This window comes from Branchiostoma belcheri, unplaced genomic scaffold, assembly GCF_001625305.1.
Source record: "Branchiostoma belcheri isolate BF01 breed outbred unplaced genomic scaffold, Haploidv18h27 scaffold13, whole genome shotgun sequence".
Taxonomy (NCBI): domain Eukaryota; kingdom Metazoa; phylum Chordata; class Leptocardii; order Amphioxiformes; family Branchiostomatidae; genus Branchiostoma; species Branchiostoma belcheri.
Genome location: NW_017802713.1, coordinates 1,145,130 through 1,159,624, shown reverse-complemented (window position 1 = coordinate 1,159,624; position 14,495 = coordinate 1,145,130). Strand labels below are relative to the sequence as shown.

The following is a 14,495-nucleotide window of genomic DNA, read 5'->3' as shown; positions in this document are numbered from 1 at the left end:
TGACAGCTTGCACCTGGAAATATTCGTAACTTTTTGGCATTTTAGTCATGCTTTTGGGAATAGAGGCATTTCCGGACTTGTTTCTTTCCCGCCCCAGAAAAATGGGCCATTTTCGAAGTTATGTTAAATCTCTCCACATTGCTTCAGGCACAGTACTTTGTTAAAACAATGGTAAGACTTAGAGTGTTAGCAGCATATCCTAACTTGTGTTGGCAGGTAGTGTAAAATATGGGGGAGTCAGAATTCAGAGTGGAAAGTTTCAATGTCACGATCAGTGGGAATAGAATATCGCCACCCTTTGAAGCCATGAAAAAGTATTTCTAAGGGCAGGTGGGAGGGACTGTAGGGTCTTAACACTTGGACACCCAAACCCCTCTAGATCAATGTCATTACTTACTGTAAAAGCCCTTTATTTTGCAGAGGTTTATTTTTCGTGGTAGAACGGAAAAGTTTTTTTTAAACAGTGTTTGAGTTTGTGTTTGAATCGATTCTGAAGTACTGTAGTAGCACAACTTGTGGTATAATAAATTTATGGTGGAGAAATCACAGAAAATAAAATGGGCTCTTAAGTTTCAGCATGTACTGTATAACTTTACATGGCAAGCTTTCTATCTGTCTTGTTGTTAGGCCACACCAATTTAATTTGTTGGTTCTGTTTTGCAAAAATAAAAAATTCTGGTTCTGAATCAAGTAAAAAATGGTCATATTTTGCTCCCACCAGTTGAGGAAAGCTCTTCCTACACTTTTTCCATTTATCAATGCAGTAGTTTGATTAAAAGTTCAAAATTTATTGTTTAAATTTTAACCCAGCCCAATGTTGACTTCATGGCTCCTATCATAGCATTTTGAGCTATAACAGTTTATTAATAGGATGACTAGACCTGTTTTTATTTTTATTTTTTTTCGCACTGCCGCTTCATATTTTTTCTGGAAAAATCCGAGACCCAACAAATTAAATTGGTGTGGCCTTATTGGTATAGAACATTCAAACTTCAAAGTAAAACATGAAAAATTGTCTGAAGTTCCTTTGAAATGTGTCCAGCGAGATAAGGAGAGTATCAGTACAGAGAGGATTTGGCAAATTGGAACAGTCCCAAAGGGTAGTTAAAAATAGAAGTGTTGAAACAGTCAGGCTTTTCCATGCCAGGCGCTGATGTGATCCGAGCAACCCTCAAAGTGTTAAATCGTTAGACCTCTTTTTGAAGATCCATTCGGTGTGTTTAGATCCAGACTGACTTGTGTGTAATGCGAGTGTTTGAAATTGTGCAAGGTTAGATATGTCATGGTATTACATGTCGTTTTAGACTACCTTTGCACACAGACAGAGTTATTTAAAAACTGGAAGATTGTTTATGAAATTAGAGCGTAATCGGCCGTTTTAACTCTACGTAGCGTGTAGACGGATCGCTCTAATTCAACGTAGAGCGTAATTGGCGCATTTTGCGTAGAGCGTACTCACCGTTTTAATTCTACGTAATGCAATGTAGCCACTTGGAATTTGACATATAGTGAAATCAAGAGGATTCCTTAATTCAGCGTAATACGTAGCTGGCTATCAAAATTTAGAGTAGAGCGTTGTTGGGACCCCCCATGCAGGCCCTCTTTAAAAGCCTGTAAAATTGTGTGAAGCCTTGTCTAAATAGTGGCCATAGCAGTCTGGTTGGTGGTCATATATCGTGGAAATGTTGAAAACAGCAGCTTTGGCAATCAGCTTCAACAGTATGTTATCAGTACAAACCAAAGTACCAAGGCCAGTGGATGGGCCTGCTCAGGTCCAAGCCTCCCTGCTGGTTATCCTTCAGCATCCCTGCCAAAACTGCAAACTTCAAAGTCCCCGAGCTTCTCCCAGTGACAGGCTCATGCCTTTGATGATAAAATGTGTGGAAAATCAGTAGTGTCATGTCAGGGGTTTTCACATCAACAGTTAGCAGTAGGCACAGTTGGTTTATATGTGGTAGAGAGTTGCATGAAGGCGAAATGTACATGTAGTGTTCAAATTGTTTAGATTTATTAGCTTTACATGCAATCAATAAACATGTTTTTTTTAATGTACTAGAACGAGGATTGTGTGATGTAATTTAATCGGGTAATTCACCACTTCCTAAATTCCTCCCACATCCTGCCCACTTACCTCACCCTATTCACCTTCAGACTTGACCTCGCTACATATTATCAACTGTCAAAATCACCTCCCACCTTCCATGCAACTGCAGCAACACAAACACATGAATCCACAACCCAGCCACCCAAAACAATACTTCTGGTTGTTAGTCCTAGGTACACATACCTCAGTGTACAATTTTGATAGACTCGTACCAGCTAGTAAATCTGCCATACATTGTACCTTAGCCGCATAAGACATTAGTCGCAAATCGTAAAGTCGTAATCAGCTCTGAGACTTTAATGTAATTCGTAATTGCCGTCGAAAATTTTGCGCAATTCATAATCACTACCCCCCCATGCAGGCCCTGAATAAACTTTGCCTTGACTTGACTGTACATCTGAATCACAGTGTGTTTCTGAGAAGTTGGTTGTTTTGACAGCTCTGGTGTTGCGTGTAAAGCGAGCGGGCCAACCCACACAATGAGAAACGAGTCCATCTGTTGTGGATGATTAAATACTTGCCTCCAGCAAGATCTTTGATTTAATTGTGCGGAGTCAAGATGTCTTACTGTAGACCAACAGCTGTGGTGATCTAAAAACAACATTGGTGATAACGTGCCCTGTACCTTTGTGCTATGGCCAATACAAACATGGATCTTTTTGGAATTGGAAAAAGGATGGCGCAAATGAATGAATGATTGAATACAAATGGATATTTTTCATATAATTATGTTCTTGTCCTTTCAATTCAAATGGCAAAATTATATATTTGCAGATGAAATCAGTGAGTAGGAAAATTGTCGATTTGCCAAATTTTCCACCCAGTTAGATCAAGTCTATCGTATCATCATACAAAAGAATGTGAATCAGTCGTGCACTTTTGATGAGTTGAATTCTAAGATGCCAATATGTTTGGATATGGTATCATCTAAATCAACAGGAGTCGAATGTGTGACCTATAAGGTAAGAGGGGAGACAACTTTGGTGTTGGTTAGACCGTGGGTTAAGCCAGGACTTCCCTAGGATTGTACCTTCTGCAGGCTAAGAGCATAGTTAGAGGTTCAAGGGATCAACGGTAGAGCCTCTCCTTAGCCTGGGGGAATCGTCAAGATGGGAGGGTGGTTCCACTCGAAAAAATAGGGGCAAAGGAGATTTTTTCTGTGTGTGAACGAATACTGGGCAAAGATTTTGATAAAGCAATAGAAAGCACTTACTTCCGGCCACAGTTTGTTGTAATGCACATTACATTATAGACATCATGTAACAAGTAGACTACTACTTGATAGTGGGAAATGCCATACAGCTTTATCAGTGAACTTGTCATCACGCTGTCTTCTCTATTCTACTCTAACTTGAACGCTATTGGACAAGTTGCTATTTTGGGTGGCTGAGTTTGTGTGTTTGTGTGCATGTTTGTCCAGGTAGTGGCGGTTGCGTAAAGGGTGGGATGGGATTTTGACGATTGATTGGCTGGGTGGGAGTAAGTGGGCAGTACATGGATGAATTCAGGAAGTAGTGTAATACCCAGTCATACACTTCCCTTCACAGTTCCAACTTACATTCATGAAAACCCAAAACACTTCCCAGTGGTCTACATGTATGAACAAAAACTCAGAATTCTTCCCGGAAATCTGAAATCTCCATTTTCTTTAGTTCAATCACTGCTCCAAATCCCAAACAAAGAATATACCACAATGGTGTGTTGAGAAGTGATAGCAGGATTAAAAGCCTTCCTGTCAGTTTTGTTTGCAATATCGTTACATGAAATGGGTTTTACAAATTTGCGGCGCACTGCCCTTTGTAGTTCAGCCACAACCAGTGTAAGATGGTCCAACAAGGGGTGCGAAGTGACGCATGTCCTTTGTTATGGGCATCATGCTTTTGTATATACACATGTATGTGCCTATCTAACATACCTGTTTGATCTATTGTATCTAAACTAAACTTGAAGCTTTGGGGACAAGTGGCTGGTTTAGCGGCATGATTCAAATTATCTTGTTGAACAGCCCGGGGTGACGATATCAACTATAGTTGGTGCAGATTTCTCCCATTCTTGAACTTGGCAGCCGAGATTCTCAAGGAAGATTTAAGATGTTGTTTTGTACTAAAAACCCTTCTAAGTTTCCAAGTGTGTGTGTCCAAAACCCTGACGACATCCTGCTTGTGCACCTGGCATGACACTGAACAACAGGAGAGTGCCACACTTTCCCCCTATCTACTGTGGATATCAACATTCTCAAAGATAGGAGGAGTTATCAAGATGACTGGGTCTAAAGCACTGCTGTCAGCAGCCCACAGCTGTCAGGTTGAATACAGTCTTGTTTTGTCCTCAAGGAAATAAGGAGTGAAGGGAAATGTTGCAACTTCTGTCTTAAATTCAAGTTTATATACGGAAGTATTGCTTTGGGTGGCTGAGCTGTGGGTTTGTGTGACTGTTTGACCGGATATACAAATGTAGTAGGTTGACAGCACATGGGTTTGGGAAGGGACTAAAGCTAATAAGGCTGGACACCAGGCTAGGTTGGGTAAGATTGACAGGCAGAATGACAGGTCAAAAGTTCAGAAACAGAAAATGGGGAAGCTGAGTGGGAGTGGCTTGACAGCACACGGGTGGGGAAGATTGACAGAATGACAGTCAATTCAAAAGTTCAGACACAGGAAATATGGTGAAATTGACGGCCATGAAATTGAAAACCCAAAATGCAGTGTACAAAGAAAAAATGAAGCTTGCGGTGGTGCTAAAACTACAAAAGTGCCAAGAATATCTTCAGTGCTGTGGTGCATACTATAGGGTCATAAATCTGTCACACAGAAAGATTGGCATGTTGATAGGTTGACATCTGTCAATCAAATATGACTAGATAAGACTGCCACCATGTACCATACACAGAAGTTACCTTCTGAAGCTTGTCTGGCATGTAAAAGAATTGGTCCAGGCTGTCAGGAAAAGTAATGACTCGGTTATAAATCTGTCATGTTGTCTGACAAGATAGGAGAATAGATGGTGCTGCCTGCTTGTACATGTAGCATGAAGAATCCTCAGACATGGAAACAAAGACTTACCAGAAATATATTCTAGCTACCTTTGCCTGTCCTACAGCATGGTCACATTTGACATTGGACCTTTGGTATGATTTTTCATAGTCGCAGGATTTTCAAGCAGACTGTGCCAAACCAACCACTGACAGGGATCTAAGAATGACTATTTGGTAACAAGACAGGTGGATTTTGTCCCAAGAATGTCCTCAGTTTACGATCGTACAACAGTTGAATAACTGGGGACCTTTGTAAGTTGATACGGCATACAAGAAATGTATCTTGGAAGAGATACACTGAGATAAAATCAGCTGGTTTGACTTACGAAGACACCTTATTTCAGGACACTCTGTCAGGTCCAATTGAATGTAGCTACAACACCGTATGTCGCCTGCCTTCCTGACTTAACTGTGAAGTGTTGTTGGCCTTACGTATAACGGTATTGCCAGGATCCCCACATGCAGACCCTCATCCCACCTTACCATGCAGAGTTCAACTCAACTGTTTTATCTCACGATCCCCTACAAGACCCTTCCTCTTTCATTTCCTGACTGCTGTCTGCACCCAGCCCACATATTCCACAGAGAGAACACCCCCTCCATACCCTTCTCATCTTTTACAACTTCCAGCTGATGCCAGGAGATACCAAACTTCCCATGCAGAGCAGATCTGACAGTGAATTAAGGGCAGTGATGGCCCCAGTGATAACACCTTAATTGGCATACCTGTACTCACAGAGAGTCTGGAACCCATCACTGAGGTGTTACCATGTAGAGAGGGGGAGGCACTGGGCTTGACATGTGAACACACTTGTCTGGTCTAAGTGCACTTCAATCAAACAAGGGAGACAGACTATAGTATGACATGTAGCTCCTGCCTTGAGTTTGACATAGATCTTTGGGAAGAAAATGTTTTGTAAACTACAAAAATATCCTAAAGCATCTTTTATGAACACTAGAGCTATGAGCATTTTTTTTCAAGACTAGAATTCCTTTTGACATGCTAACTTGTTGTATGTTGTGATTATTCTGATATTATTCATATTACATACACTAATATTGTCTAACAAAAGCCCTCTTTTCTCTGCTTAGCACTCAGCATTTGGGAAAGAGTACAGTAGTAAGCTACCAGTGGACTAGCCCCAGTGCTGTAGTGATTGCACAAAATTGTGTGGCCCAAGGGCGTCTGAAACAGAGATGGGTGCTGCCCTATACACCATCTGGCATTGAAAAGGACCTTGACTTGATCATGTTGTTATCCCCCCAGTATGATTACATTATCAAGTGCTGACAACATCCTGATTACAACCTGACATCAGTGATTAAGCTGTAATAGGATTCAAAAAGTTTCCTTTTCCATAATGGCAAAAGGCTGCCCAGTATCTTTAAACTTTCATTAAGAATTACCCCCAGACAATACTTAAAAGACCGTTTCATCTGGTTTCAATATCTTGATCTGGACCAGTTGTGCCGCTTCAAATTAAGAACGTATCCTGTTTGTTGAGACCTTGGCTGTCTGGTGGGTTGACTTACAATTGCACGTTATTGCGTTAGGAAGTGCGGAGTTTCTGTAAATTGTACAGACGCAAGTTTTTAGGCTATTCCAGTTGAGTTTGTTGCTTCTCTGATTTTGGAAACAAAAAATTGGAAGTTTTAAATCTTTGGGATCTTCCTGTCAATCTTTGGTTACAAAATCTCCCCCTAGCTTCCAGCCAATTGGCATTTTATTTTACTGCATTGTGATACTTATGGACACACTAGAAAACACACACACACACAAACACACACACACATACACACACACATGTACACACATATACACACATACACGCACATACATGCACACACACATACACACACATCGCACATGCACACTCGCACGCACACACACACACACACACTCACACACATACATATACAGATGCATACAGACACACAAACAAACACGCACACACAATACTGTTTTAATCTTGAGGACTTGTTGCAAATTTTTACTTCAAAATACCTGAGAAACAAGGAAATAAATGGCCAGGCCTTGGGGACGGCTTCTTCCCAAGTGTCAAAGGAAGTTGTGAAAAAGACGGATATGCCTTTAAGACAAGAGGAAAGCCATAAAACTCTGGGGAGGTGTCCTGGAAGATTTCGTCTGTCATCACTTGAAGAGCCTGAGTAGGAAGTTACCTGTCTGTACCCTGCCAGGAGGGAGCGTGTTTTAAGTCTGAAAGGTGCCTGGCGGCCTTACATAGGAGTAGGTTTACTTAACGGCTTCCTGTGGATACTTTTAGGTCATGGTTGAAGTGCATCTCTGGGGGAATGAACTATTGCTGCCGTAATGAAGGGGTGCGGAAAGGAGGGCCTTACCAAAATTGGCTATTTTTAGAGGTAAACATTCCTGTAGGCTGTACCATGTTATGTTTTTTTAGTGCTCGAGTAACATGCTGCTTTGTGATAGATTTTGAGTTGTAAAAGAACCCAACACACTTATAGAGAAGAATACTGAATAGGGATGACCAATGTGCTTGGCCATAAATGCTAAGATGTTTAATTAAAGTTAAAACTTTTGGTCCAACACACAAAAATCCAGTGTTGACGTCACACTTCAAAGAAGCCACGTGACAAGCTTCCCTGGGTCAGTCTACTGAGGAAGAGCAGAGTGCACTTGTTGAAAGCTCTAGTGAGAGAATTTTCTTTTTGTGTTGGACCAAAAGTTTTAACTTTAAACATGTAACTACCAACACAGATGAACTTTCATGATAGTATAAATGCTAAGATGCTTGAAAAAAGCATTATGCTTCACCGGAGTTGATAATGACTGCATTGCCTTTTAATTGAGTCATTCTTTAAGTTTAAAAAAGAAAAAAATTTGTTTATCTTGTGATCTTCCTGTTCAGCATCATTTTGCTTCCAGTACGTTTTCTGTCAGGAAATCCCCTATGATGCCTGTCCTGTATTTACCTTTTCCCTGCAGCTTATGTCCACTCCCCAGAACTTCCTCTCTTCCTTAAAGGATTAAGAACATTTCTGTATCTTTAAGAACACAACAGGGAAGGTTTACTGTAAATGTATTTACTTTAGCTATGGTTTGATTTAGCAATTTTTTTGCCATGTTTGAAGTTCACCTTTAAAACAGTTCTTTAGTACAATAGAAATACAAAGCACTTGTAATGTATGCAGTGTAATGATTTCATGTTAAGAGGACACAAGAAAAAAGTGCGTAAAGAAACTACTGTACCTAATACCAGCCCAGAAGAGAACAAGAAATAGAGCCATGCCTTCAAGTACCAGAGTTATCAACCAAGGATTGAGGTGTTCAAGAATTCATTCTTTCCTAGAACTATCGCAGAGTGGAACTTGCTGTCACCAAGTACAGTAGGGGCATTGTCAATAGATAGCTTTAAACAATGTCTAGAGTTAGATGTCCAAAGGCTAGATGTAACATGTCGATCGGTGTAATGTAGCCACCTGCCGCCGCGTGCCTGCGAAGCTGGTGTGTTACACCGAAAGGCGGTTATACCGGCTATATAGATACAGATACAGACACCGTAAAAGTAAACCAATTTACAGTACATTGTATGTACACTAGATGGTCCTGTGGACAAGGGTTTGTGTTCAGTATCTCTGTAGGATTAGTGGAACAAAAAACACAACCCCTGTCTGCTGATGGAACTTGTCAAACCTGTGTACCCTTTTATTTTCCAGTTCACCAGATACTTGTTTATCTCAACACTAAGCAAATAGCAGCATTCTTACATACATTCCTAGTACACCTGTCTTGTAAAGTACCTTGGAAGAATGGCAGGGTGTGTACAATCAACTTGAGATTCTAGGCTGCTTCAAAGTGATTACCTGTATCATACATTGATTACTTTTTGGTGTGAGATGGAAATTTACTTTCTTTTTTTCACTGAGAATTTGAATAAGTTCAGCCTACATTTGTTTCCCAGCTACTTCATAAAATTATGAAATTTGTTTTGGGCTTGTGTGTGTGTGTGTGTGTGTGTGTGTGTGTGTGTGTGTGTGTGTGTGTGTGTGTGTGTGTTTTTCAGTGCAGTTACAGTTTGTTCTGCTAGAGGATGATTTCTGTCTAGGGGCAAACAAAGTCTGCCATCTCTGATAACATTGTTCATAAGAGAAATCCAATTTTAGAATCATACGACCGAATTTCCTAAAAGTCGTGTGGCGCATTGGCAGCGTGTGTGACTTGAAATCAAGAGGTCCTGGGTTCGAGTCCTGACATGTCACCAATCTTGTGCCCTTGGGAAAGGCACTTAACACGACTTTCCCCACTAGACTCAAGTGAAAATGAGTATTGTCTGTCCAGTATTCGTTTCTATGTGCGGGACACAACACCAGCAACAGCTGCCTCTATTCCGCATGTATTGCACTGTTGCAATTTCAATAAATCAAATCAAATCAAATCAAGTGTTCAGTTTGATATCCCTGTTTAAGACCTGTAAGCAAAACAAAACTGTTTATAGTTAAACTCCAGGAAGTGTGTAGGCCATAGATTTGTCACCTGACCATGGATGTGGAACTCTGCCATGACACCAGTTTCCTTAAGTAAAGAACAGCTGAACCACTAAACAGAGCACCCGAGGCATCTTGTAACTTCACCCATCCAGAACCATAAGTACATGTTGTAAGTCTCCAGCTAGCAGCTGCAGCACTGTAGTGTAGGCTGGAACATTTCTGAGTTAAACATTCTTTTGGGGTTTAAAAAAATGCCTGGAGAAATATGTGACGTGATGTTATCAATATAATCTTTGCAATGTAAACTTTTGCTTCTTTCCTATGTGGATGCTCATTGACACGCTTTCTGTATCAATGTCTTTTAGACATCTTTTTAGAGGCTGAGCCACCAAACATTTGAAAGATCGTCAATGACTTCTATAGACGAACCATATTTTCACGTTTTGTATGTTTTGTTGTCTTAAAATCATACTTGCATCGAGCATTGTTACTTATTCAAATCCCATAAAATCAAGGGTTACGCAAATATACTTTTGGTTTCTCAATGTTCACTCAGCGATGGTCTTCTATTAGAAAGGAGGGGATTTGTGGAATACCTATATCTTCCAGAGTCAGCGTACAAACCATTTGGCGATCCCCGGCATTTTGAAGAACTATTTGACGACAAGTTCCATCCCTTGTTGACAGCGAATTGGAAGTGGTTATTTACACTAATTAGTGAGCCATTCCCCCTCAATTAGGGGAGGGGGATGGGTCCTTTGTTGTAGCTTCCCTGGGGAAAATTGTCCAACCAAGCCTTTTTAATGCCATTTCAAGATAACATTGTCTTTTTGGGACATGTCAAATTTGAGAAACATTCCAATATGCCATATGTGATGGGTGAACACAATGTGCCTGGTCAATCGTACCAAATTTGGAAAGCACCATTGTTAAATCTTATCTAGGAAAACAGGAAAAATTGCAGCATTATCTCTGTTCCCATCTTTCCCACCCCACTTTTAATGGAAGGAAAGATACAGGGACAAAAAGGTTTGTGTGGTAAGAAAAACATTGCTGTAGATTATTTGTGCAAGCCATTGTCAGCCTGCAAAGCTGCCAGCAAAAGTAGAAGCTCTATTAGGTAATATGGTTAGATATAATTGGTCCCAATGCAGCTATCATTGGTCATTACTTATGAATATGTCATCATCATCACCATCATCATCATCATAGCTTGATGTCACGAATATATGCATAAGGCTTTAATGAGCATTTGGCCTCTAATAGACTTTGAGGTTCATGAAAAAGTTACTTAGTCAAACTCTAAATCTATCCAGTTGCTTGAGTAACTATTTTCTTTCGTATCTCATTACCTGGATGTCTATTATATTATTTTTACCTTCATAGACATACCGTTTATTTTTGTTTGTCTGGCACAATTATGTGTTCAGACATTGGGAGGTTTGGACATTGATTGATGTAACGTTAAAGATAGCGGTGGTTAAATATGGGGGTTGATGGAACAAGGCAAATTACAGTGAGAAATTGTATTCACCCTGCACTGTTGACTTAACCTGACCCCTAAGATGACCTCCAATCTGTGATGATCATCACAGGCAGCTGCTGCCATTTTTGGGGGTGTCTTGAAACAGCCTCGTGTACCCAGCATGCAGTGTAACTGTACTTGGAAGCCTTGGAGCCAAATACAAACTGTACACTTGATATGTTTGCAAAAGAGCTTTAGTTAGAGTGAGCAACTTGGAAAGTACACTTTGTGTTAAAAAAATAGAAGAGAAATTGGAAAATTAAAATCGTAAAATCAGAATAAAAAATCTCAGTTATGATGAGGTGATCAGTGTCAGGAAAAAGTTTGTGGTAGTTATGAGTGGCAGGTGTATAGTATAAGGACTTGAATATTGGTCTTTTTCTGAAGCATTTTTTGTTATTAATAGAAGTCTACATGTACGCATACTGTAGTAAAAGAACAGTCTTTCAAATGTTAACTGTAGACATTTTAGGAATGTTTTCTGTACATTAGCATAACTTTAAGGACTTAGTGGCATTAGTGTGCAGCCTTTGTGGCTTATGTGAAAAAAAGATGACATTTTTAGTTTTTAAGAGACTTTCCTACTTTCCCAAATACTGGGACTTCTAACTGTCCTTGCTCTTCCCCCGTGCCTCTTCCCGTATTGTCCGCAGAGAGAAAGTGATCTTTGTTGTCTTTAGTACTCTTTCTGCCCAGTAGCATGGCAAATCTGTTAGTTATGTCAAGAACTGGGTGACAGTTCCGCGCTGGCAGGTTTGACAAACAAGATTATCTCTCCTAAGTCTCTCATTGGGAATTTCCCGGGAGTCGCGATCCCTGGGATACGTCTTCGCCGCTGGACTAGAACCGACGTCTTCGCCTGTCCATTAGCGGCGATCCCCTTTCCGCGCGGGAGAATCTCCCCCTTTTGTGTGTGGTATAAACAAGGGCGTTAGAGAGCACATTACGGTACCAGGTGTCAGGGTGCAGCAAACAAGGCTTAGGGCACGGTCTGAGATTACCACAAGAACTGTTTATGTTTTTTAGGTGGTGTGTATGAGCCAGGCGGGATGCAATTAGGAACAAGGTCTTTCATGAAGGGAATGAATGGAGCCGAGTGTTTACATATCAGAGACCAGGATAAGTGTGGAAATGTATATATTTGAACCAGCTACTTAGAGAGGATCTTTGATAGCTGATTTAAGTGTGGAGACGGCTTTGGGGAGGACTTAAAGATGTCCGTAGGGTCACGTCAAATGGAGACAAGGCTTGGCTGTACAAATAAATGGAAAAGGTTAATTTAAAAGTCAAATACTCTATTAGACTACACTGCTATATTGTCAAGTGTGACCTTTAGGTGTTCAGTTCAGTTTATTACGATACCCTTTAGCCCGTTAGGCCTAATCTTCCAGGGCTCATTACACATTACACATACAGTAAAAAATACACATATGACTACAAATTTGCATACACGTTGAGGTCACAGTAGGTGTTTTTTTTTGGGACTTAGAATCTGAAGGTTCAGGGTTTGAATCTCTGGTAGGCTGCAGTGTTATGCCCTTGGGAAAGGCACTTTACAGTATTTCCTAACTAGATTCAGGCAAAAATGAGTACCTAACATTGTTAGGGACACCCTCTTAGATGGGCATAAACTTGAGGTCCTGTGTTCAAGAAAAGCAACACCTCGAGCATATTCAAGAACCTACCACACTCATGAGAAAGAATAGGTGCCCATCTCAGTGTGAGTGGTTCAAATTTTACAGTCTGGTCTCTGGGTCTAACATCTTGAAAAGGTCAATCCTTCTACAAGTGTGGTAAATCTCAATAAACTAGAGAAGTAACATTTGCAAGGCAAATGCATAATGTTTACCTTCGGACATGGTCTGCCCTGTTAATTTTTACACATCCACATACATGTACTACGAGTATATGGTGACAGGAGTAAAGCAGACCATGAAATTGCAACATTATGTAACCCAACACCAGTCACTATGGTGACAGACGTCAACAAATCATGTCATTGGCCAGGTCAGAGATTAGTGTTTGGAACAGAAGAGGAGGAAGAAACTGAGTAGAAACAATATGTTTTCCTTCGGTAAACATAATAAACCTGTACCCTGTGAAACTGTGTTGTATTGTGTAATATGCTTCCCACATATTCAGATTTATAATAACAGTTTGTTCTTTCTGTATGATTCCAGGGTTGACAGCTGATCTGTACTATGTGAGAGATAACCGGGTGAACAGCTATGCCCTGAAGTTCAACCTTCCTGTACCTGCAGACATCAACAGTCTACACTTCACATGGAAGTCTAGTACGCCAGGGGTGAGTTGAATGATTATCATAAAATAGGTATCACACTACAGTTATGCAATTTTGTTTAGGATTACAATTTAGAGGAGGTTCATTTGATGGCATATATAGGAAAGAACATCTTGATGGGGAGTTAGTATCTGTATCTGTATAGCCAGTATAACACACCAGCTTCGCAGGCACGCGGCGGCAGCTGGCTACATTACACCGATCGACTTGTTACACCTAACCCTTGAACATCTAACTCTAGACATGGTATAAAGCTATCTAATGACAATGCCCCTACTGTACTTGGTGACAGTGAGTTCCACTCTGCGATAGTTCTAGGAAAGAATGAATTCTTGAACACCTCAATCCTTGGTTGACAACTCTGGTACTTGAAGGCATTGCTATTTCTTGTTCTCTGACTTGTGTCAAAAGTTTAAAGTGATATTATTACTTTGAGGCTTGTAAACTTTCTACCTCATCAACTTTGACTGACAATTTTTATAGGAGAATTATGGTATAATGGTGATAATTGATGATGTTCACCATAGTAATAACAGGACTGGTTTTGTTTATCTCTCATTACCAGGTTCGTTATCGAATGAATCTCCTGTCAGAAAACACCAGAATTCTGAAGAAGCCAGAGACCAACATCTCTCTTGCTGGGGAGGTTCCACAGGCGGAGTCAGGTATGCCTGTTTCTGTTGTCAGACACTGTTATATACACTCAATTCATATCCTCAAAACCCCCCTTATCACCCTAATATTTTTACATGACTCTGCTGAACTTAATACTTCTTTAAGACAGAGCTTTATTTCTAGAGCTGGGAAAGTGAGTAAGTTTTCAGTTGACTGTTGATACTTGTACTGAGCAGTGCCTATGTAATACATGTATACAGTAAGATTGTATCTTGTGAGCTACAAATAATGCGCTATACTCATTCCTTTACTGTTTTGAGATGGAACCTGACTGCAAAGTATATTGTGTGCTACAAATAATGTACTATGTTCACTCTCACATAATTTTCAGAACGAAGTACAATGTATTTTGTGTGTTAAGAATGACGTGCTATGTTCTGTCCCC

At 40.4% G+C, this 14,495-nt stretch overlaps 1 protein-coding gene across 3 annotated transcripts in view; it reads left to right on the top strand.

Annotated features, from left to right (window-relative positions):
* The window catches only part of LOC109463885 (tyrosine-protein kinase RYK-like), a 40,232-nt gene that overhangs the window by 17,818 nt on the left and 7,919 nt on the right, over window positions 1-14,495 (top strand). For 2 of the 3 annotated variants that reach the window (XM_019760767.1, XM_019760766.1), the window contains exon 1: window positions 14,006-14,100. In XM_019760767.1, the coding sequence (XP_019616326.1) occupies window positions 14,013-14,100 (88 nt within the window). In that variant the 5' untranslated portion in view covers window positions 14,006-14,012. Of the gene's footprint in view, window positions 1-13,313; window positions 13,439-14,000; window positions 14,101-14,495 lie in introns of those variants that run through there. The other variant, XM_019760769.1, reaches the window with a different exon arrangement.